The sequence below is a fragment of the Oryx dammah genome, unplaced genomic scaffold, assembly GCF_014754425.2.
Source record: "Oryx dammah isolate SB20612 unplaced genomic scaffold, SCBI_Odam_1.1 HiC_scaffold_19, whole genome shotgun sequence".
In the NCBI taxonomy this organism is placed as follows: Eukaryota; Metazoa; Chordata; class Mammalia; order Artiodactyla; family Bovidae; genus Oryx; species Oryx dammah.
Window position 1 is genome coordinate 87,357,422 of NW_024070203.1, and position 26,680 is coordinate 87,384,101.

Genomic DNA, 26,680 nt, shown 5'->3' on the forward strand with positions numbered 1-26,680 from the left:
ACTTCTACTTTTTGAAACTTTAAAAAGTGAAAAAGATAAGCTAAAGACTAAGAAAATATTTACTAGGTGTATATCTGATATATGTTTTAATATGTTTAGAATATAAAAATTACTTTCAATATTTGAGCAAATATTTTCCTGTTTTAAAATTGAGTTTTCACTTTTAAAATGTGCAAAATATATGTACAAGTATTTCATCAAAGAACATATATGAATGACAAATATATTAAACATAATTAGTAGGGAAGGATAAATTAAAAATCATGATATGGCACTATAAAACTATTAGAATAACTAAAAATTTTAAAATGATCAAATCAAGATTTGACAAGAATGCAAAAGAAAGAGAACACTCATAAACTAATAGTGAAATGTTTGCAGTACAAGACTTTTGGAAGAGTTTGGCAATTTCTTAAAAGTTCAACATATACTTACCTAGGAGGCCTTACAAATAGCTGTGAAAAGAAGGGAAGCAAAAAGCAAAGGAGAAAAGGAAAGATATGCTCATTTGAATGCAGAGTTCCAAAGAATAGCAAGGAAAGGTAAGAAAGCCTTCCTCAGCGATCAATGAAAAAAAATAGAGGAAGAAAACAGAATGGGAAAGACTAGAAATCTCTTCAAGAAAATCAAACATACCAAGGTAACATTTCATGCAAAGATGGGCACAATAAAGGACCGAAATGGTAGGGACCTAACAGAAGCAGAAGATATTAAGAAGAGGTGGCAAGAATACCAAAAGAACTGTACAAAAAAGATCTTCATGACCAAGATAATCATGATGGTGTCATCACTCACCTAGAGCCAGACATCCTGGAATATGAAGTCAAGTGGGCATTAGGAAGCATCATACGAACAAAGCTAGTGGAGGTGATGGAATTCCAGTTGAGCTGTTTCAAATCCTGAAAGATGACACTGTGAAAGGGCTGCACTCAATATGCCAGCAAATTTGGAAAATTCAGCAGTGGCCAGAGGACTGGAAAAGGTCAGTTTTCATTCCAGTTCCAAAGAAAGTGAAAGTGAAGTCGCTCAATCGTGTCCGACTCTTTGCGACCCCGTGGACTGTAGCCTACCAGGCTCCTCCAACCATGGGATTCTCCAGGCAAGAATACTGAAGTGCGTTGCCATTTCCTTCTCCACAATCCCAAAGAAAGGCAATGCCAAGGAATGCTCAAACTACCGCACAATTGTACTCGTCTCACACGCTAGTAAAGTAATGCTCAAAATTCTGCAAGCCAGGCTTCAGCAGTACGTGAACTGTGAACTTCCAGATGTTCAAGCTGGTTTTATAAAAGGCAGAGGAACCAGAGATCAAATTGCCAGCATCCGCTGGATCATCAAAAAAGCATGAGAGTTCCAGAAAAACATCTATTTCTGCTTTATTGACTATGCAAAAGCCTTTGACTGTGTGGATCACAAGAAACTGTGGAAATTCTGAAAGAGAAGGGAATACCAGACCTCCTGACCTGCCTCTTGAAAAGCCTGTATGCAGGTCAGGAAGCAACGGTTAGAACTGGACATGGAACAACAGACTGGTTCCAAATAGGAAAAGGAGTACATCAAGACTGTATATTGTCAGCCTTGCTTATTTAACTTCTATGCAGAGTACATCATGAGAAACGCTCGGCTGGAGGAAGCCCAAGCTGGAATCAAGATTGCCAGAAGAAATCAATAACTTCAGATATGCAGATGATACCACCCTTATGGCAGAACGTGAAGAAGAACTAAAGAGCCTCTTGATGAAAGTGAAGGAGGAGAGTAAAAATGTTGGCTAAAAGCTCAACATTCAGAAAACTAAGATCATGGTATCTGGTCCCATCACTTCATGGGAAATAGATGGGGAAACAGTGGAAACAGTGGCTGACTTTATTTTTTGGGCCCCAAAATCACTGCAGATGGTTGAAGCTATGAAATTAAAAGATGCTTACTCCTTGGAAGGAAAGTTATGACCAACCTAGAGAGCATATTCAAAAGCAGAGACATTACTTTGTCAACAAAGTTCCGTCTAGTCAAGGCTATGGTTTTTCCAGTGGTCATGTATGGATGTAAGAGTTGGACTGTAAAGAAAGCTGAGCACAGAAGAACTGATGCTTTTGTACTGTGGTGTTGGAGAAGACTCTTGAGGGTCCTTTGGATTGCAAGGAGATCCAACCAGTCCATGCTAAAGGAGATCAGTCCTGGATGTTCATCGGAAGGACTGATGCTATAGCTGAAACTCCAATACTTTGGCCACCTGACGCGAAGAACTGACTCATTGGAAAAGCTTCTGATGCTGGGAAAGATTTAGGGTGGGAGGAGAAGGGGATGACAGAGGATGAGATGCTTGGATGGCATCACCAACTGCATGGACATGGGTTTGGGTGAATTCCAGGAGTTGGTGATGGACAGGGAGGCCTGGCATGCTGTGGTTCATGGGGTCTCAAAGAGTTGGACACAACTGAGTGACTGAACTGAACTAAACTGAACTGAAGTTTCTCCATTTCTAGGTTTTTACTTAACAGAAATGAAGGCAAATGTACAGATTTATACATGAATGTTCATAGCAGCTTTATAAATATAATAGACAAAACTAAAAACAAACCAAATGTCTATAAACAAATGAATAGATAGAAACGATTGCATATTATCGAGTATATTACCACACAAGAAAAAAAGAAATGAGCTATTGGTATGCAAAACAACATGAATGACTCTCCAGAATACCTGTGTTCAGTGAGACAACCAGACTAAAATACGAAATATGTTGTATGATTCCATGTATACAAAATTCTGGAAAACAAACTGTAGTGGCAGAAAGCTAATGAGTGGCTGCTTAGGGAAAGGGAATGGGGTATAAGTTTGAGTAAAAGGAAGGGATTACAAAGGTGCATAAGGAAACTCTTATGAATGATGAATATGTCCTTTATCTTGATTGTGGTGATGGTTTCATAGATATATACATGTCAAGACATACCAAATTTATACAGTGATGATGGTTTCATAGATGTATACATGTGTCAAGATGCATCAAATTAAATGTGTTAAAATATGCATTTTATTGTAACTAATATACTTCAATAAAAATATTTAATATATATTAATTAACTGTATTATATAATAATAGTATGTGTATTGGAGGAGTCAATGACAACCTATTCCAGTACTCTTGCCTGGAAAATCCCATGGACGGAGGAGCCTGGTAGGCTGCAGTCCATGTGGTTGCTAAGAGTCAGACACCACTGAGCGACTTTACTTTCACTTTTCACTTTCATGCACTGGAGAAGGAAATGGCAACCCACTCCAGTGTTCTCGCCTGGAGAATCCCAGGGACAGGAGGCCTAGTGGGCTGCCATCTATGGGGTCGCACAGAGTCAGACATGACCGAAGCGACTTAGCAGCAGTATGTGTATTATTAAGCAATAATATTAATAATATGCATAATGTCTTTCTTTCTTTGAGCTTCCTATGTGGCACAGTGTAAAGAATCCTGATGCCAATGCAGGAAACGTGGGTTCGATCCCTGGGTTGGAAAGATCCCCTGGATAAGGAAATGGCTACCCACTTCAGTATTCTGTCCTGGAGAGTTCCATGGACAGAGGAGCCTGGCGGGCTACAGTCAGTGGGGTGGCAAAGTCAGACACAACTGAGCAACTTTTACTCACTCCCGCTCCAAGAATGCATGTAAGCTCCACATCCCTTCCCACACACCTTGTCCTATGCATCTCTTCCTTCTGACTGTTCCTGAGTTATATCTTTTTATAATAAACTAGTGATCTAGTAAGAAAAAGGTTCCTCTGAGTTCTTTGATCTGCTCTAGCAAATTAACTGAACCTAAGGAAGGGGCCATGGGGCCTGTGATTTACAGTCAGTTGGTCAGAAGTACAGACGACAATCTAGACTTGTGAGCAGCATCTGAAGTCCACGGAAGGGTTGGGGCAACCCCTAATCTGTGGTAGGTCAGTCAGAAGCACAAGCTTTCAACTGTTGTCTGGAAGGGGAGAATGAGTTGGAGAAAAGACAGTAGTTTTGCAGATCTGAACCGCAAACCTATGAAACCTGGTGCTGTCTCCGAGTAGGTAGCATCACAACTGAGTTGAATTGCGTATTGGTTCAGGGAACCCCTCTGCCACCCCACTCCACACACTGGGCACTGTATCTCAGAAGACACTCTGGGAGCTCTCTCCACTTTGGCTACGTGAGCACAGAGCCAGAAGATGGCCACCGATGATGCGGGAAGGGCTCCACCCCACCCAAGGAATTTGCAGGCGCCTTGATCTCAGACCTCCCAGCCTCCCGAACTGACTGCGACTAAATAAACTTCTGTTATTTAAGCCATCCAGTCTATGGTTTTTTTTTGTTATAGCAACACAAAGGGACTAAGACATAGCTACACACTGGGAAAAAAAAAAAATCTGACTAGAAATAAGTAAGGAGAGCATTTACTTATTTCCAAACAATAAGAGAATGATACAAAGATATCATTTTCTTAAACATTAATTTGTGACCAACTAGTGGCTTCTGAAACTCTAGTATAAAACTATCACTCGCACCTTTGTAAATTAATATAAATATACCGGGATTCTCCAGGAAAGAACATTGGAGTGTGTTGCCATTTCCTTCTCCAATGCATGAAGGTGAAAAGTGAAAGTGAAATCACTCAGTCGTGTCCGACTCTTAACGACCCCATGGACCGCAGCCTACCAGGCTCCGCCGTCCATGGGATTTTCCAGGCAAGAGCACTGGAGTGGGGTGCCATTGCCTTCTCCGATATAATAAATAATTAATAGCAGTTACTTATTCACAAGGGCTTCCCTGGTTCTTCAGCTGGTAGAGAATTCCCCTGCAATGCAGGAGACCCAGTTTAATACCTGGGTCAGGAAGATCCCCTGGAGAAGGGATAGGCTATCCACTCCATATTCTTGGGCTTCCTTGGTGGCTCAGATAGTAAGGAATCCTCCTGCAATGCAGGAGACCTCGGTTTGATCCCTGGGTTGGGGAGATCCCCTGGAAGAGAGCTACCCACTCCAGTATTTTTGCCCAGAGAATCCCCATGGACAGAGAAGCCTGGTGGGCTACAGTCCATGGGGTCACAAAGAATTGGACATGAGTGAATGATTAAACACAGCACAGTAGATTTATTCACAAACTAAGAGAAATCTGCATATTCCTTCTTAAATTAAAATATATATATATGATCATTGTTATTCTGCAATACTAGAAACCTCTTTGTACTTCAGCTATAGGAAGTATATAGCAAAGTCCTCTATAAAAAATTCTTATCAAAACATGGAAGATTCCTTTGGAAAGGGGAGATTGACTTGTACAAAGACCTGTGATGGACTAATAATATTCATAGGGCTTTATATTTTTTAACTTCATTTAGGCTTTTCAACAACAATGATCCTATGGCATTAACAGTTGTACCCATTTTAGAGATTAGTGAATTATGTACCAAGAGATAGAAAGTTGCCCGAGATCATATAACTCATTATTTGCCTTGGCAATCCCATGGACAGGAGACTGACAGGCTGCAGTCCACAGGGGTGCAAAGTAATTGGACACTACTTAGTTGGACATGACTGAGCGACTTCACTTTCACTTTTCACTTTCATGCATTGGAGAAGGAAATGGCAATCCACTCCAGTGCTCTTGCCTAGAGAATCCCAGGGACGGGGGAGCCTGGTGGGCTGCCGTCTATGGGGTCACACAGAGTTGGACACGACTGAAGCGACTTAGCAGCAGCAGCAGCAGGAACTAAACAACTAATTACTAGTGGAGTCCAAGTCAGGACATATTTCTTTTCACTCTGAAGTCAGGCATTTGTGATACGTGCACCCCAAATGTAAATTTAACTCTCATTGTCATTGGTGGGCCAAGAAAGTGCCTTACTCTTCTATGCTATCAATCTACTGTCAAGGAGGTTTTAATTTCTGTCCTTGGCTAACTCATCTCTTTTAACAAAAATAGCTCTCTTTTACAATTTCCATTCTTATAAACAATTCTTATAAACTGTTTCTGTCAGAAATCTAAATTACATTTAGCATTTGCATCATTCTTTGTTAACTTATGTTCCCTTTTAGCTTCCAGTCAGTTTTGTTCAGTTCAGTCGCTCAGTCGTGTCCGACTCTTTGTGACCCCATGAATCGCAGCACACCAGGCCTCCCTGTCCATCACCAACTCCCAGAGTTTACCCAAACTTATGTCCATCGAGTTGGTGATGCCACCCATCCATCTCATCCTCTGTCATCCCCTTCTCCTCCTGCCCTCAGTCCCTCCCCAGCATCAGGGTCTTTTCCAATGAGTCAACTCTTCGCAATAAAGACTTTTTTTTAATGTAAAGAAGAGGGCCTCTCCAATTCCACTTAGTTTTTAACCCAACTTTGCATTTTTAACAGAATTAATAACCCACAAAGTTTATTTCTCTCATCAGCATGTAACCCTAAAATATAGTTTGAGATTACATTTCCTCCTCTTATACCCCATTTCACGAGCAAACAGTACTGTAAGAACCATATTGCATTTGGATTTTAAACAGCCTAAATCTAAAAAACACAAATCCTCATGTCTTTTCAGGGACCAATTTCTCTGAGTCATTCCCGAGAAATGGCTTTGCATCACTGCTCCACTGAAACATAATGACCTTCAGATGCCTCCTTCCCTCAAAGGAAACATCTTTAATTGGAGAAAGTGGGAGAAAAATCATTTGGGCCAAGTTTTCTCAGAGGATCTTGAACTGCTTTTCACAGCTCATTTATCAGTTTGTCTCCTCTCCTATCCTTTCTACAACCCCCTCAGTTACATATACACATCACTTGTTTTCCAGAAATTAGTCATTTATAAAGAAATCAATTATGTTTACCAACGAAATCCATAATTCTGTTTTTAAAGCCGGTGGTGTTATAAGCAGTGTCATCAAATACAAACATGTGAGAGCGTGAGATGAATTGCCCGGCATTATCTTTGTTGGGGGTCAGGTTGAGCTAATAACCTAATGTGCTTCCAGGAATATCAATTGAAAACTGTTCAGCTCATGTATTTTTAAACGCTAAGTTAAGTTCTATTGATACACATCAAACTGAACTCCCTAAAAACAGAATTAAGACCACAGTTATCTCACACCTAGACCAATTCCATATAGCCTTCGGACAGGTCATCTCAAATCTCCTCCTGGTACCCACAGTGGATTCTCCATACCTGACACATTACCACGTAAATAAAAACAATGTCACTCCCATTTTGCCTGTCACACCAAGATTGAAAACCTACCATAGCCTGCAAGATCCAAAGCAATGATCTGGTTCAGCTAACTCTGAAGACTCACTGCTACCCATTCTTCCCCTTACCAATGTACTTTCACAACACTGGCCTGCTTGCTGATTTTTTTTTTTTTCCAATTTACAAAACACGTGTCATCCCTGGCTCCAGCACTTGTGTTTCCTCTCCTTGAAATGAACGTCTCCAAGATATCTGATTCACTAGCTCTCTCATTTCATTAAATTATATGACTTCTCTAATCATTCCCATCATCCCCTATACACCTATTCCCATCATCCCCTATACACCTATTTTATTTCTAATACCTATCACTAACATAAATATACATATATATACACATATATAGTGTGTGTGTGTGTGTGTGTGTGTGTGTGTGTATTATCCCTCTTACATTAGACTATAAGCTCTCCATGAGGGCAAAAATATTGTATTCACCACTGCTGTCCCAAAATCAAGAATATTTTCAGAAACTGTAGGGATTCAAAAGTATATACTGAATTCATTAATAAGTGAAAAATAAAGTCAGTCAAAATTATTTATAAAAATTTCATCATGTTTTACTTCATTGCTTTTAATATTGTTTATTCATGATCCATTTCCCTCTCTTCCTGAGACATTGATATTTTCTCTTTTGAAATGCTATCACTTACCAATTGAATGTAAATTCAGTACAACTGTAAATTAAAGTGTGTGATCCCCATCAGCCTTTATCCAAGATATGAATATGAAAGCAAACTGCAACAATCAATAATCTGACTCCTTCTCTCTGAAACTAAAGTGTGAGCCTAATAACCCCCAATCAAAAATAGTTGTAGCTGACTGAGTCCAATGTTATATACCCAGAAGAATCAAATATTTCTTTCTCTATTTTGGGAGCTATCCAATATTTCTCCCCAAGTTTCCCCTTACCCCATTCCTTCTTGTTTGTTTTAATTAACCAGCCAGTTTCTGTTGCTTACAACCCAAAATCTAACTAACACGTGTAAGGTTGTATTTAACCTGTTATGCCTCAAAATACAAAACTTAACAGAAAGATTTGTAATTCTCTTTTCTCTCTCACCTCTCCCTCCCATCGTCTATCCTCTGTACACACTTCACAATTACAATGTCCTCTACTTATTTAAACCCTTCCTTCTGGTGACATCCCCCATATATGACCTTTCCAACAATTTTAATGTTTCAACCTCTTTTTTCCTTCCTCCCATCTAACATTGTTTACTCAGAGCTGCTGAATTTAAGTTAAGACATCATAATATGATTAAGCCAAAATGCTCTGTTATCAATAACTAATATTCTTAATCTTGTCAGGCATATTTGCATTTCTTTAAAAAGAGGCTACTCTTACTCAAAATCAATTTGTTAAAATTTCAAGTTTGATGACAAAGTAAAAAATTTTAGAGTATAAGGTAGTTATTTTTAAAAATTTATTAAATGACATTACTCAAGTAGTCCATGGATCTGCTCATGGTTCAGCTAAAGATAAACGGGGGGGCTATAGATACCACAACATATCCATCAATTAAACAGGTTTAAGTTGCATTATTTTTGTTTGAATTACATAAAGCATTTAGACCCATTGCAATGTGACTAATGGAGTCATGATAAGATTTATGATGTTAGCAAATATGACTAATACACCCCAAGGGGACCCTCAATCATCTCTCCCTGGGTTTTAGGAGATGGAGGCAAGAGTAGTGATTTGTTCCTATCCAATAGACTAACCATGTTGAATAGGAATAAATAATGATTTTTAAAAAGCTATTCAAAAGAATTCTTCAACTACCATAAGTAACATATTTAAAATACTTACAGTTTCTTTAAAATAGCCATGAATTGCACTACCATCTCTTCATACTTTTTTGGTCCGTATAACGTGCGCCCACCGCGTGCTTTCTTAACATGGATAGCTATGTTGTGAGAATCATCAGGTTGCGGAGGTTTACTTTCTTCTGTGTCTTCAGCAGGTATTCTAAACAAGGAAGCATAATATTTTTGTTGTATAAAACATTACTGATGTGAACTCTTTATTGTCAAGAGTAGAAATGCACTGTTCTGAGATAATTTTGCATTTTAATAATATATTCCTTCTCAGTGTCTGTTTTTCTCTGGTCATTAGTAATGAAATTAAACACATCACTCTAAGTCTCAAAATTATCACTCAAAATTACCATATATAAAATATTTTCTAGAATTTGATTATAGATGTTATGACTGTCCCAAGTGATTAAAACATCTTCCATAATAAATTAGGTACATATACTTAGGAAAATATTTTAAGACAATGGTTACCACACTTTCTTTATTTTCGCATAGTTGTTTTCCAGCAATTTTTTTTTCACCAATGATAAAAGTACTTTTTTTAAAACTTCTGTTTCCAACTTGTAAATTATGCACATCTTGGAAGCAGCCACCAAAACTTATTATTATACTTTTAAGTCCCCAAGAGATGTGTGAATGAATGACCATTTTCCCATTTATCCTTCCAGCTCCAAGCTTTCCGATTAAGGTGAAGGTGAAGTTGCTCAGTCATGTCCGACTCTTTGCAACCCCATGGACTATAGCCTTCCAATTAACAGGTAACTAAAAAACCTAAGGAAAACCAATTTAACAAATATTGTCATCCTTAAGAAAGAAAATAGAGCAGAAGATAAAGATCCAAATGATCACAGATTAGTCACCTTTACTTATAAACATGAGAATTTTTTAAAGTTAAATATAAAATAAGCATCATGTAGAATAACAATAACAATCATCACATTAACATCTAACTTATATTTGAGTCTTTTTAAAGGTACTGGCTACTCTATTAAATATGATAGACATAGTTATCATTAACATTAACTAAGTTAAATAAATATTATCCCCCATTTATGGGACAAGGAAATTTCAGCTTAAAGAGTTTGCATAATTTGTCTAATCACTCATATCCACTTTCCAGTAGAGCTGGAGAGAGCTTTTTGCAATCCAAAGTTCACAGAACATTAATGCTTAATAGCAAAACTTACTTGTCTGACAGATATAGAAAGATACTGCACCATAATTTACAAAGATAAAACTGAGAGTCGAAATTTATTTCCCCTTCTACCATTTTCACAGAACCTCATTCATTCTATCCACAGAAACCTAGAACTCTATTTAATACTCTATCCCTAGTTACATCTATAAATAGTAAGTACAGTAAAGCTCAGCAATGTTTAAGATTCATATATAAAACAACTGACTGCTTTCCTTCCCCCAGCTCTGATTTTCAAATGCCAGTGGAATAAAGTTCTTATGTTCTAAAGAAGAGTGGTCTGAGGACTGAACTCTGCAGGAGAAATTTAGAAAGTGAGTCCTCATTGACCCAGTATTCTTCTGACGCAAGTTCATCATATTTGCCCAAGGCAAGGGTTTCCTGGAATTCCTGCCTTTACATTAAAAATCTCAAGCCAGCCAAAGAAAGTGAAGTCTCTCCATCCTGTCCATTTCTCTGTGGCCCCAAGGACTACAGTCTGCCAGGCTCTTCCATCCATGGGATTTTTCAGGCAAGAATACTGGAATGTGTTGCCATTTCCTTCTCCAGGGGATCTTCCCAATCCAGGGGATCTTCCCAATCCAGGGATCGAACCTGGGTCTCCTGCATTGTAGGCATACTCCTTAACGCCTACGCCACCAGGGAAGTGGCAGCCAAAGGACTCAGAATAGTCCTCAATGATATTTAAGCCATTTGAAGCCAACCTGGAAGTCATACCTGCTACCAGCTTGCGTGCTTGTGTTTGCACTCAGCCATGTCTGACTCTGCAATCTCATGGACTGTGGCCCCCTAGGGCTCCTCTGTCTATGGGATTTTCCAGGAAAGGATACTGGAGTGGGTTGCCATTTCCTTCTCCAGGGGATCATCCTGATCCAGGGATTGAACCAGAGTCTCTTCTGTCTCCTGAAGTTGCAGGCAAGTTCATTACCAGCTGAGCCATGATGGAAGCCCAGAAGAAAACCAGCAGATAGCAAACCACCAAAAGCAACAGGAACAAATAGATGGTCATATATAATGACTGATTGAGTGACTAAGTTATGTCTTGTGCTCTTTGGGAAATGGTAGTGTCAACTACAAACTAGCACTTGCCAAGAACATTTGCCAGTGGCTAAACGACAGCAAGGGCATTTGCCATCTGTCTCTGTGGTGATTAAACCCTGTGCTGCCACAAATGCCAACCTTCAACACCCACTGAGGGGAATTCAGGGTGGACAGTGAGGAGCTCTGCGATCCAGGGAAACTGGTGGGATTGGTCTTCAGATAGTTGGATATTTTCAGGAACTGATTTAATGACCCCTATCCTTGTGTCTCTTCATATCTAGAAAAATATTAAATCCCTTCATGGTGACATCAGCTCCTCGTGACTAGCAGAAAATCTTTTGATTGCACTGAACTCCCCTTTCACCAAAATCTTATATATCAACCTCCCCCTACAACCTCTTTGGAGCAGTCTCTCAGATCTAGCAGAAGTGCTGTCCCCCAGACAGAAGTCCTCATTTTGCCCCAAATAAAATTAACTTGCAACTCTCACACTGTGCATCTTTTTAGTCAACAATAGAAAATAATCCTCATCATTATATTTATGCAGCAAAACTAGCAACAATTCAATATTATATATAGCCTAAAATGTTCAGTCATACAAAATTCAAAATCTGTTTAAGAGTGATTAACTTGTGCAAATTGCCAAGGCAAACTAAAGGATAGAAGTTATAGACAGGAATCACATCTTTTCCGGGGAGCTGTGTTGGTAATCTCACACTTCTCTATGTTTCTGTGTTTCACAAGTACATGTATCTTTAAATTTTTAGTGAAGTTTTACACTGGGTAAATCTCTGATTCTTTTGAGTCTAATTTGATAACTGAGCCCTTTGTGGTAGACTGAAAGTGTTCATGAAAGCCACTCAGTCTTGTCAAACTCTCTGTGACCCCATTGACTATACAGCCCATGGGATTCTCCAGGCCAGGATACTGGAGTGGGTAGCCTTTCCCTTCTCCAGGGGATCTTCCTGACCCAGGGATGGAACCCAGGTCTCTTGATTTTCAGACAGATTCTTTACCAGCTGAACCACCAGGGAAGCCCAAGAATACTGCAATGGATAGCCTATCCTTTCTCCAGCAGATCTTCCTGACCCAGGAATCAAACTAGGATCTCCTGCATTGCAGGCAGATTCTTTACCAACTGAGCTACCAGGGAAGCACTGTGTTAGTCTAAGGCCTCCAAATAGTCTTTTTTCTTTCATACAAGTCCTACTTGTTACCTGATAAGATTGTTCCAAGATATGTAATATGTTGTTACAAATTATGTATATGTTTATTATGTTCCTTGTATATAGGTAATAATAGTTCTGTATCTAAAGTGTTTAGGATTTTTTAAAATAAAATTTCGTTCTATTTGTTGGTCATTGTGGTTGCATAGAAAAATTATTTTTCTCTTTTCCTCAGTAAACTCAGGTGTAGAGATTAGCACCACCACTAAGCAAAATAAAGTCAAATTAGCATACATTATCTCATCCAATCCTCCAAAGCACTCTCGTGTGTGCATTCTTGTCTCCATTTTTAGATAAAGAGCCTAAGATTCAGAGTTTAAGGTAATCTTCTTAAGGCACCATAATCACCAAATTGAAGTTCAAACCCAGATCTAACTAGTCTAGAGGCCATCACAGAACTTTATTTTCCATATATTCTTACATTAGCCCTCTTACAAACATTTTATCATTCCTCAAAATCCTTCTTTAACCTTCTCCATCACTTTTTTGTAAATCCATATAAATGTTACTGCTGCTGCTGCTGCTGCTAAGTCGCTTCAGTCGTGTCTGACTCTGTGTGACCCCATAGACAGCAACCCACCAGGCTCCCCTGTCCCTGGGATTCTCCAGGTAAGAACACTGGAGTGGGTGACCATTTTCTTCTCCAATGCATGAGAGTAAAAAGTGAAAGTGAAGTTTCTCAGTCCTGTCCGACTCTTAGGACCCCATGGACAGCAACCCACCAGGCTCCTCCGTCCACGGGATTTTCCAGGCAAGAGTACTGGAGTGGGGTGCCATTGCCTTCTCCAAAATTTTACTAAATAGTAGTTAAAGCCAGAAAAATATATGTCCTTTTTCTATATTTGCTGGGATTCTTCAGTCATTTTTTAAGGAAACTGAAATCATCCTGACTTATAATAATAAAAATTAAGTTCAGTCATTTCAGGTACACTAAGTTTACTCTATCTGTTGATGTTAGCTTAATTATCACTAATGCCAAAACAGGGAAATAGCAGAGGGTAAGTCTCCAGCCCCAGGATGAAAGTTGGTGAGTTGCAGACTTTGTTTTGTGCTGAGCAAGAGTGCCGATTTTGTCCCACACATTGCCAATATATCCAAAGTTAAAAGTGAGAGTTGAAGACAAGTTTCATTATAAACTCTTGACAGTCAACATTGGAATCCTGTCACCTCTTATAATATAAGAAAGAATATTTTAAGATTAGACAGAGGTAAGCAATATTTCCCTGGTTTCTATTAAATTAATGTCCTTGACAGACTCAATGTCTTCTCTTTCATTTCCAAGGAGCAATAGAAAATCCACATTTAAAAATGAACATTGGACTTACATGTATTCTACAGAATAAGGCAGCAATACATTTTCCAGATTATATGACAAACTATACAAACATACAAGAAAGTTATTTAGAGAAGATTATAACAGATTTATCTCCTAAGGGTTAATTGCAAATATTAATAGGCAACAAATTAAAAAGTTGGGATATCTAAGATAATTTTTAATATAGCAATATATTAATATATATTTAGAAAATAATAATCAAATATTGTGTGCTATCTTTACTTGCAACCTAAATTCCCTCCAGTCATGATTCAATTCAGCAAACATTTCTTGACTATCTAGCCCAAGTAGAGTTCTTTGTGTTCATTATCTCAGCTCCCAGGTATGAATCATTTCCATATTTCCAATTTAATCACCCTACTTTTTCCGCCCAAAGAACATTGCTGAATTGGTCACACACTTGGGTGATTACAAATCTACATCATCTAATTTTAACTGATCTTTGCTTTCGCTCAGCATTCTAAAATCAGCTATTTGTCAAGCTCTTACACACACCCCTCAATGGCTTCCATTTAGTTTCTTTTCCATTCTCATTTCCACATATTATGGACAGTCTTATGTCAGTACTTAATGCTCTCTACTTGTCATCTGTATAGGAATTAACGATTATTACTTACTCTTCAGAAATAATGATAAACACCATTCCAGTTATTCAGCTATAGTGTCACACAAGTTGAACCTAATTTTAAATTTTTGAAGAATCAAATGCAAAGAAAATGTGGCTTGTGAATTTTCAGAATTTCTTTATTTTGTACTAATTTCCTCAAGTAAATCTTAACCCCATAGGGCTAATCTAAGTAATGAGTGGAACCCCTAATTTAGAGAAATGGAAGGATCAGTTTGGAGACAGGGAGCAAAATTTCCTGCCACCAATATTATACAATAGGGAAGAAAGTCCAAAATTTCAACCATATCTTTTTGAACCTTAGGGCTGACTCCCTTTAACTCAAAGGTGACTTTTTTTCTTAGTTATATATGATCGTTGATGAACAGGATTTATGAGACATCACTGCTCACATTACTTCTTCAGCTGAACTCATAATTTCACATTGTTTACTACTTCTTTTTAAAAAATCTTTTTGTTTTATATTGGCGTATAAGTAATTAACAAGGTTGCAATAGTCTCAGGTGCACAGCAGAGAGATCAGACTTATATTTACATATATCCATTCTCCCCCAAAACACCCCTTCCATTCAGGCTGCCTGTCACATACCATTGAGCAGAGTTACTGTGCTATATACAGGTCCTTGCTGGTTATCCATTTTAAATATAGCAGTGTGTATATGTCAATCTGAAATTAACTATCCCTTCCTTCCACCCTTTTCCCCTAAGTATGTTGTCTAAGTCAGTGAATACATTTCTGTTTTGTAAATAATTTCATTTGCATCATTTTCTTGTTTAATATAAATTTATTTATTTTAATTGGAAGTTAATTACTTTACAAGGATGGTAACGATGACCCTGTCTGCATCATTTTATTTTAAATTTTGCATCTAAGGAATATCATATGCTATCTTTTTAAAATAAGTTCCCATGGAAATTCATGCATGTAGAAAGCTCTTCCTAAATTTCCAGCAATTTCCCAGGAGATTATACTTATATCCTGATGTCACCTTTGCCACTGCGTTTCTTCCTTAAATATTCTCCTTATTCCATGCCTTGTTTATCCAGAGGTAAAACCAACTTTTTCTGTATTTCCTCAACATAACTAAACTAAACTAAACCAAGTATTCAGAGCATTTGTAAGTACGGCAGAGTTCATCAAATGCTGGGGTTATCTTAGATGTTTGTATCACATATGACTTTGGCCACCTGATGTGAAGAACTGACTCATTGGAAAAGACTCTGATGCTGGGAAAGATTGAAGGCAAGAGGAGAAGGGGACGACAGAGGATGAGATAGTTGGTTGGCACCACTGACTCAATGGACATGAGTTTGAGTAAACTCCGGGAGTTGGTGGACAGGGAGGCCTGGCATGCTGCAGTCCATGGAGTTGCCAAGAATCAGACACAGCTGAGTGACTGAACTGATCCTGACCACATACGAAACAGGGTACTTGAAATCCACTAACCGAACTCTCTTTTCCTAAATGTCCTCACATCCCTGCCCAGGATCAGAGGGTTTTCCTCACTCAGTACACATCTCCCCTCAGTTATTTCCTGGCTACTCTTGCTTCTTTTTCACCCCATTTTTGTCTGCTCTAGACTTGCTCCACAGCTCCAAATTAGAATACCTTTATGAGGCCAAGCAATTCAGTTCTTAGCACCTATTCTCAGATACTTCTAACCAAAATCATCAAGAAAGAAGCATAACCAAAGGTCCTCCCTTCCAGCAAAACCTATCACTCCTCAGTGGGAGTCGTAAACATAAATTACGTTTGTTTTTAGACTCAGAGTTGAAACCTTCCTGCATCAGTCCACTATAACACAGGGAAATCCTACACACATAAATGATTTTTACAAATCACCACCGCTTTGCTACAATAATGCTCCAATCCATACAAAATTTCGTTTATGTCATATTAAAGGCTTTAATCTGGATGACATCAGGATAACACAAAGGATGACCCCAGAGCATGGCTAAAGTGACCAGTTAGGTTGCTATAAAGTTCCCTCTCTTTCCTTCATAGAATGCTCTGGAAGGTCACAGTACTGCTCCGGAGCTGGCAAGATGGTCCTTCATTTCTCCCCTGTATTTCTCCCTTCCCTTTTTTCCTCTTTCCTTCCTCCTTTCTTTGTTCCCTTTCTCTTTCCCTTCCCCTTTTATTTTCTTCCTTTTTTCTTTCTTTTTCCTTTCGCATCCCTCCCACCCACCCACCATTTTCCTCTTGGAATCTGTGGCGGAGAACATGGGCCATTTTGAAGAAATACCATTTTTACGTTTCTGTTCACAGCTGCTAAACAGGGCAAGCAGAGTATCAGTAGGGAGAGCTTCACGAGTCCTTGGATAATCAGCAGTGTGAAGAACATCACACTGAGGCCTCTCTGCCTCAGAGATTCTCTCCTTTCTTTTAGCCAACCGTTAAGTCGTCTTTGAATTTAAACATGCCTTCCCTCAGGGATGCTTGCCTTGATTTCCAGGACACCATCTGTGGCTAGCATAAGCTCTTTCAGTGCAACCAGCCCGCAAACTTGTAATCATATTTGACACTCATTTCATTTCTTTCATCCCTCTTACTCAGGGCCTCTCAGTGACGCCAACATGCACCTTCTAAGTACAGAGACCCTGCCCGACTGGTTCAGCACATGGTCACTGCTTGGTATATATTAAGTGAATAAGACTAAATAAACAAACCTCCTGAGGTATCATAAGGTTTCTTTCCAAAGAGTGTGAAACAGGCGGGTTCTTTACCAATAATGCCATGCTAGTGGTAAAGAACCTGCCTGCCAATGCAGGAGACATAAGACTTGGGTTTGATCCCTGGGTCAGGAAGATCCCCTGGAGGAGGGCATGGCAATCCATTCCAGCATTCCTGCCTGGAGAATCCCATGGATAGCAAAGCTTGGCAGGCTAGGGTCCATGGGGTGGCAGGGTCGGACATGACTGAAGTGATTTAGCATGCACATTCAGTGAAGCAGAACTGTTCCAATTCTGACTTTTAAAAATACGAGGAGCATCTCATTCAATAGATCTCAAAACTTCAGTGAAAATGTGGGTTTTACAACCAGAGCAAGAGTAGTTTTATTAGTTCTAACATTAAATACATATTTTCCAAATAGTTAAATGTCTTGAGGCTAGATCCAAGCTAGCATGATAAACACTACTTAGATGTAGCTGTTATCCAAGGGTAATTTTGACAATGCTAGAGAACAAAACAGATTTTCTCAAAATAGATCTGTGATTTTCAGAAGAAAATCACAAACAAAAAAATCAATTTTGCAGAGATTTTTTGAAATCAATCTATTAGAATTCATTTGCCTAGGTTTTCAGTTGCTTTATCTCCAAATATTCCTATTTTCCAACATTTTCTGAACTTACACTTTTAGAAAGAATTTATAATCAATCTAGGTAGCTTATGTACTATACCAAATTATTGTTTTAAAATGTTTGAGAAAATATACAAATTACAAAGTTCCACATCATTTTAATCAGATCATAGCCACTTGTTACTACTGCTTTTAGATCTAGAAATGAAATTCTGAGCTTTAATTCAAGCAGCTGGGATAACCTAATCTCTTCAGAATCTAAAGTCCAAATTAAAGCATCGGTTTTTGCACAAAACACATGTTGAAAGCTTTTGGAGTGACTGGTAATTTGACCAACTGAGTAAGCATACAGACTTCTGAGCCCATGAGGAGGATCCCAGCAGATGCTTCTGGCCAGGCTGCCTTTGGAACTTGGAGAGGACTCTTGGTGGAGTCCTGGGGCTGGTGGGATGGGAGAACACCATTTGCAGACTCCCAAAATCTTTTCACTCTTCCCAACTTAAGTCATTCAACTGTTAACATAACACAAGCTGAGAGAAAATGATATGGCAAAATATTGCAATTTATGATTACAAACCTGTCATAATCTATTATACGTTATAAACTTGGAATCTCCTTCTGAACATAGCAATCTACTTATGTTTTTTCCTTATCTGATCTTATACTTAATTAGAATTGAAGTTTTAAAGATAACAAATACTTGCCGCATTTCACTAAAATGTACTGAGTAAAAATCTACCAAAGAAACTCCAAAATGTCACACTCTGCATATTAACTGCAACATGATATTTGCTATAAATTTAATAAAACAAGTGCATTATGGCCAAAGAGCATGCACAGCAATGCCGTTTAACGAACTGAAATAAGCCCATAAATGAATGGATGAATTGTTTAAAAGGGGGATTAAATTTTTCCATTAAAAAGTTGCAATTCTGTAATTTTTTTTTCCTTTTCTTAAAGAAAAAAATTTGAATAGTTCAATTGTGGTCCATGGACCGAGAGCAGCAGCAGCTGCCAGCTTATTACAAACACTCTTTCCACCCCACCTTAGACCTTCTGAATCAAAATCTGCATTTAAAAAGCAACCACTCCCAATACCGTGGAGATTAATGCACATATTAAAAGCTGAGAAGCCTTGATTTGGAATTTATTGAAAGTTGCTTTGAAAGCAATGCCAACTCTCTGTCTTTGACTCTCAAGTAATGCTACCTCTGTAAATGCTTAATAATAAATGTCCATGAAGGAGAGTTTATTCTGCAATCCTCCACCATACATCTTTTTGGATCACAAAATAAATAACTCCTATATGTATTTATATTTATTTGTTTATACAAAATGGGCAGAAAGTACAGAGATTTCCCATATATACCCCACCTGACACACATGCACAGCTTTCCACATTATCAACATCCTCTGCAAGTCTAGTAGAGTTGTTACAATTGCTGAACCTACATTGAATCACCATTAGCCAAAACCTATAGCTTACATTAGGGCTCACTCTTCGTGTTGACCCTCAACTCTATGGGTTGGATAAGCATATAATTATATATAACCACCATTATAGTATCATATAGAGTATTTTCATTGAAATCGTCTGATTCCATCTATTCAGCCCTCCCTTCCTCCTAACCCTGGCAACTGCTACTCTTTTTATCATCTCCCTAGGTTTTCATTTTCTAGAATATCATACAGTTGGAATTATACAACATATGTCCTTTTCATCTTGCCTTCTTTCACTTCAGTTCAATTCAGTCGCTCAGTCGTGTCCGACTCATTGCGACCCCATGAATCGCAGCACTCCAGGCTTCACTGTCCATCACCAACTCCCAAAGTTCACTCAGACTCACATCCATCGAGTCAGTGATGCCGTCAAGCCATCTCATCCTCGGTTGTCCCCTTCTCCTCCTGCCCCCAATCCCTCCCAGCATCAGGGTCTTTTCCAATGAGTCAGCTCTTCGCATGAGGTGGCCAAAGTACTGGAGTTTCACCTTTAGCATCATTCCTTCCAAAGAAATCCCAGGGCTGATCTCCTTGCAGTCCAAGGGGCTCTCAAGAGTCTTCTCCAACACCACAGTTCAAAAGCATCAATTCTTCAGCACTCAGCCTTCTTCACAGTCCAACTCTCACATCCATACATGACCACAGGAAAAACCATAGCCTTGACTAGACGGACCTTAGTGGACAAAGTAATGTCTCTGCTTTTGAATATACTATCTACATTGGCCATAACTTTCCTTCCAAGGAGTAAGTGTCTTTAATTTCATGGCTGCAATCATCATCTGAAGTGATTTTGGAGCCTCCAAAAATAAAGTCTGATGCTGTTTCCACTGTTTCCCCATCTATTTCCCATGAAGTGATGGGACCAGATGCCACAATCTTCGTTTTCTGAATGTTTAGCTTTAAGCTAACTTTTTCACTCTCCTCTTTCACTTTCATCAAGAGGCTTTTTAGCTCCTCTTCACTTTCTGCCATAAGGGTGGTGTCATCTGCATATCTGAGGTGATTGATATTTCTCCCGGCAATCTTGATTCCAGCTTGTGTTTCTTCCAGTCCAGAGTCTCTCATGATGTACTCTGCATAGAAGTTAAATAAGCAGGGTGACAATATACAGCCTTGACGTACTCCTTTTCCTATTTGGAACCAGTCTGTTGTTCCATGTCCAGTTCTAACTACTGCTTTCTGACCTGCATACAGATTTCTCAAGAGGCAGGTTAGGTGGTCTGGTATTCCATACATGACCGCTGGAAAAACCATAGCCTTGACTAGATGGACCTAGTCGGCAAAGTAATGTCTCTGCTTTTGAATATGCTGTCTAGGTTGGTCATAACTTTCCTTCCAAGGAGTAAGCATATTTTAATTTCATGGCTTATAATTTCTTTCACTTAGTAACATGCAATTAAGTTTCTTCCATGTCTTTTCATGGCTCTGTGGCTCTCTTTTAACACTAAATAATATTTCATTATCTGATGTAGCACAGTTCGTTTAGCCATTCACCTACTGAAGGACATCTTGACTGCATCCAGGTTTTGGCAATTATGAATAAAGCTGCTCTAAGTATTTGTGTGCCACCTTTTGTGTGTCATATATTTCAACTTCTTTGGGTAAATGACAAGAAGTGTTATTGTTGAGTTTTGTGGTAAGAGTGGGCTGAGTTTTGTAAGAAACCACCAAACTGCTGGTACCAGTTTGCATTTTCACCAGTAATAAATGAGAGCCCTTGTTGCTCCACAATCTTGCTGATATTTGGCATTGTCAGCGTTCTGGATATTGGATCTTCTAATAAGTTTATAGTGGTGTCTTACTATTGCTTCAGTTTGCATTCCTGATGATACATGATGTAGACATCTATTCACATGAGGTTACTTTTTGCTATCATTACTCCGAAATTTCCTTCTTACAATGTCCTAATTAGATTTCCAATTGCTCTTCTACTAAAGAAAAGTTATGTCAAGATCCATGTTAATTGTGCCTTAACAGGCATCCTGAGATGTGAACGTTTAGAATAACATATTTCATACGGACAGGAACCCCTTGGCTCTTTTCTATGGATTCAGTTTTTTGTATTTTAATACCTAAGTAGATTAGTGGGATTGAATTTTATCTATACTCTACAATGTACAAAGAAGACAATTTATTTATATGTATACATATATGTATATATATTGATGCTTTTGAACTGTGGTGTTGGAGAAGACTCTTGAGAGTCCCTTGGACAGCAAGGAGATCCAACCAGTCCATCCTAAAGGAAATCAGTCCCAAATATTCACTGGAAGGACTGATGCTGAGGCTGAAACTCCAATGCTTTGGCCACCTGATGTGAAGAACTGACTCATTTGAAAAGACCCTGATGCTGGGAAAGACTGGGGGCAAGAGGAGAAGGGGACGACAGAGGATAAGATGGTTGGATGGCATCACTGACTCAATGGACATGACTCAATAAACTCCGGGAGTTGGTTATTGACAGAGAGGCCTGGAGTGCTGCAGACCATGGGGTCGCAAAGAGTCGTATAAGACTGAGTGACTGAACTAACTTGTACCATCACGTGGTGTCTGTCCCATTAATTTGAAACAGTTAGGGAAAAAATAATCTTGTTTTTGTTAAGTAAATGAAGACTCAGTCATGTCGATTTTCTATTTCATTTCCTTTCAGAACTTGGTTTAAGTATATGTTGGGAGAGGTTCATTTCAGTTCAGTTCAGTCACTCAGTCATGTCTGACTCTTTATGACCCCATGAATTGCAGCACACCAGGCCTCTCTGTCCATCACCAACTCCCAGAGTTCATTCAGACTCATGTCCATCAAGTCGGTGATGCCATCCAGCCATCTCATCCTCTGTCATCCCCTTCTCTTCCTGCCCCCAATCCCTCCCAGCATCAGAGTCTTTTCCAATGAGTCAACTTTTTGCATGAGGTAGCCAAAGTACTGGAGTTTCAGCTTTAGCATCATTCCTTCCAAAGAACACCCAGGACTGATCTCCGTTAGGATGGACTGATTGGATCTCCTTTCAGTCCAAGGGACTCTCAAGAGTCTTCTCCAACACCACAGATCAAAAGCATCAATTCTTCAGCACTCAGCTTTCTTCACAGTCCAATTCACGCATCCATACATGACCACTGGAAAAACCATAGCCTTGACTAGACGGACCTTTTTTGGCAAGGTAATGTCTCTACTTTTGAATATGCTCTCTAGGTTGGTCATAACTTTCCTTCCCAGGAGTAAGCGTCTTTTAATTTCATGGCTGCAGTCACCATCTGTAGTGATTTTGGAGCTCCAAAAAATAAAGTCTGACATTGTTTCCACTATTTTCCCATCTATTTCCCATGAAGTGATGGGACCAGATGCCATGATCTTAGTTTTCTGAATGTTGAGCTTTAAGCCAACTTTTTCACTCTTCTCTTTCACTTTCATCAAGAGGCTTTTTAGTTCCTCTTCACTTTCTGCCATAAAGGTGGTGTCATCTGCATATCTGAGGTTATTGATATTTCTCCCAGCAATCTTGATTCCAGCTTGTGCTTCTTCCAGCTGGTTGCCAATATGACCATGGTTTGAGGAAGAAGCTTCTCTTCCCTGTGAACTGTGAGCTGATCATCATCACGTTCCTGTTGCATGGTGACTGCAGGTCTACGCAGGCCCCTAGACCAGCATCTATTGAGGAAAGATTGCAACTTTTGGAATGTCATTCATTCCTGCTGGCTACCTCTCACCTGGATCATCCAGATTTCTATCTCAGCAACCTGTGCTCCCCCTCTGCCCGACAGCCCTTCAGTGCTGTTAGTATCTCACTGTCTCCACAACACTGTTTGTGGTCATTTCTGTACCTTGTATATGCTAGACACAAGCCAAGTGGAACCAAAAGCCTTAGCTTTTGTGTATCACTTGGCATCTTCATTCACAGAAATGTTGCAGTATTATTGTCACTTCATGTTGAATGAAGCTCAAGTTAGATCTTACTATAACAATAATTTTCAAAAGTCATCTAGGAATAGTTCAATTCAGTCAGTTCAGTCACTCAGTCATGTCTGACTCTTTGTGACCCCATGAACTGCAGTATGCCACACCTACCTGTCCAACACCAACTCCCAAAGCTTACTCAAACTCATGTCCATTGTGTCAGTGATGCCATCCAACCATCTCATCCTCTGTCATCCCCTTCTCCTCACACCTTCAATCTTTCCCAACATCAGGGTCTTTTCAAATGAGTCAGTTTTTTGCATGAGGTGGCCAAAGTATTGGAGTTTCAGCTTCAGCATCAGTCCTTCCAATGAATAGTCAGGACTGATTTCCTTTAGGATGGACTGTTTGGATCTCCTTGCAGTCCAAGAGTCTTCTCAAGACTCTCAAGAGTCTTCTCCAACACCACAGTTCCATGCAACATTTCTTCAGCACTCAGCCTTCTTTATGTTCCAAATCTCACATCCATACATAACTACTGGAAAAACCATCACTTTTAATATATGGACTTTTGTTGACAAGGTAGTGTCTGTTTTTTAATATGCTGTCTAGGTATGACATAGCCTTTCTTCCAAGGAGCAAGCATCTTTTAATTTCATGGATGCAGTCACCATCAGCAGTGATTTTGGAGCCCAGTAAAGTTTGCCATGGTTTCCCTTGTTTCCTCATCTATTTGCCATGAAGTAATGAGACTGGAGAAGACTCGTGAGAGTCCCTTGGACTGCAAGGAGATCCCCCCAGTCCATTCTGAAGGAGATCAGCTCTGGGTGTTCTTTGGAGGGAATGATGCTAAAGCTGAAGCTCCAGTACTTTGGCCACCTCATGCAAAGAGTTGATTCAGTGGAAAAGACTCTGATGCTGGGAGGGACTGGAGGCAGGAGGAAAAGGGGACGACAGAGGATGAGATGGCTGGATGGCATCACGGACTCGATGCACGTGAGTCTGAGTGAACTCCGGGAGTTGGTAATGGACAGGTGGTCGCAAAGAGTCAGACACGGCTGAGCGACTGAACTGAACTGAATGAGACTGGATGACATGATCTTAGTTTTTTGAATGTTGAGTCTTAAGCCAGATTTTTCACTCTTCTCTTTCACCTTCATCAAGAGGCTCTTTAGTTCCTCTTCACTTCCTGCCATTAAAGCAGTATCATCTGTGTATCTGAGGTTGTTGATATTTCTTCTGGTTAACTTGATTCCAGCTTATGATTCATCCACCTAGCTTTTCACATGATGTACTCTGCATATAAGTATAATAAGCAGGTAACAATATACAGCCCTGACCTACTCTTTTCCCAGTTTGGAACCAGTCTGTTGTTTCATGTCTGGTTCTAACTGTTACTTCTTGACCTGCATTAAAGTTTCTCAGGAGGCAGGTAAGGTGGTCTGGTATTCCCATCTCTTGAATAATTTTCCACAGATGGCTTTAGTATAGTCAGTGAAACAGAAATAGATGTTTTTCTGGAATTCTCTTCCTTTTTTATGATCCAACAGATGTTAGCAACCTGATCTCTAATTCCTCTGCCTTTTCTAAATTCAGCTTGAACATCTGGAAGTTCTTGGTTCATGTACTGTTGAAGCTTAACTTGGAGAAATTTGAGCATTACTTTGCTAGCGTGTGAGATGACTGCAATTGTGCAGTAGTTTGAGCGTTCTTTGGCATGGCCTTTCTTTGGGATTGGAATAAAACTGACCTTTTCCAGTCCTGTGGCCACGGTTGAGTTTTCCAAATTTGCTGGCACATTGAGTACAGCACTTTCACAGCATCATCTTTTAGGATTTGAAATAGCTCAACTGGAATTCCATCCCCTCCACTAGTTTTTTTTGTAGTGATTCCCTCTAAGGCCCATTTGACTTTGAACTCCAGGATGTCTGGCTCTAAGTGGGTGATTACACCATCGTGGTTATCTGGTCATGAAGCTCTTTTTTGTACAGTTCTTCTGTGTATTCTTCCCATCTCTTTGAACGTCTTCTGCTTCTGTTAGGTCCAGACCAATTCTGTCCTTTATCGAGCCCATCTTCGCATGAAATGTTCCCTTGGTATCTCCAATTTTCTTGAAGAGATCTCTGGTCTTTCCCATTCTTTTTTTTTTTTTTTCCTCTATTTCTTTGCATTGATCACCTAGGAAGGTCTTCTTACCTCTCCTTGCTATTCTTTGAGACTCTGCATTCAGATGGTATATCTTTCCTTTTCTCCTTTGCCTTTTGCTTCTCTTTTGTCAATTATTTGTAAAGCCTCCTCAGACAACCATTTTGCCTTGTTGCATTTTTTTTTTCCTTTGGGGATAGTTTGATCACCACCTCCTGTACAAAGTCATAAACCTCCGTCCATAGCTGATCAGGCATTCTATCAGATCTAGTCCCTTAAATTTATTTCTCACTTCCACTGTATAATCATAAGGGATTTGATTTAGCTGTACCTGAATGGTCTAGCAGTTTTCCCTACTTTCTTCAATTTAAGTCTGAATTTGGCAATAAGGAGTTCATGGTCTGAGCCACAGTCAGCTCCTGGTCTTGTTTTTGCTAACTGTATAGAGCTTCTCCATTTTCAGCTGCAAAGAATATAATCAATCTGATTTGGTATGGACCATCTGGTGATGCCCATGTGTAGAGTCTTCTCTTGTGTTGTTGGAAGAGTGTGTTTGCTCTGACCAGTGCATTCTCTTGCAAAGCTGTTAGCCTTTGCCCAGCTTCATTTTGTACTCCAATGGGAGTGAATGAAGATCAACACTTTTCAAGCTTAGCTACTTTTCCTCATATGCCTCCATTTTATAACTTTCTCCTTCTCAATGCAGTATTTACCGTTCTCTTTTCTCTGAAACCATGATGGTGCATGGAGTGCAGAAGTCATATTATTAAGAGAATATATTAATATAAAAATATAATATAAAATATTATCTTTATTACATAGGTCCCCCTAAAGTATCTGTAACATCAAATAGGAATTTTTATAAAGACAAGACATTAACAGGGATCCAGGAATTCTTGCAAATATTTAAATTCCCATTCTCCTAAAAAATTATGTTTTTTATAAATGTGTCTTTAACATAGATTTCTACAGTTCTGTGGAGGCATTTTGTTTCTTCTGTTACTATTATTATCTTAAACTTCTTTTTCCTTGGATATAAGCTAATATAAAAATTCATTGATTAAAGTCTATATATTTCTTGTTATTTAAAATTTTTTGAAGCAAGTAATGCTGTGAATTTTTATTAATTTGTTGTGGAGGTGATTATTGTTTAAATCTGTAGTCCACAGTAATAATCAGTGATCCCATGGATTGTAGCCTGTCAGACTCCTCTGTCCATGGAATTCTCCCAACAAAGAATACTGTACTGGGTTGCCATTTCCTTCTCCAAAGGACCTTCTCAACCCAGGGGTCAAGCCCAAGTCTCCCACATTGCAAGCAGATTCTTTATCATATGAGTCACTAGAAAA

General features: G+C 39.1%; 1 protein-coding gene across 1 annotated transcript in view; it reads right to left on the bottom strand.

The window, feature by feature from the left end:
* CNBD1 (cyclic nucleotide binding domain containing 1) overlaps positions 1 to 26,680 on the bottom strand; it is a 429,355-nt gene that overhangs the window by 339,913 nt on the left and 62,762 nt on the right. The window contains exon 4 of the mRNA XM_040261702.1: positions 9,062 to 9,220. Coding sequence (XP_040117636.1) covers positions 9,062 to 9,220 — 159 coding nt within the window. The remainder of the gene's footprint in view (positions 1 to 9,061; positions 9,221 to 26,680) is intronic.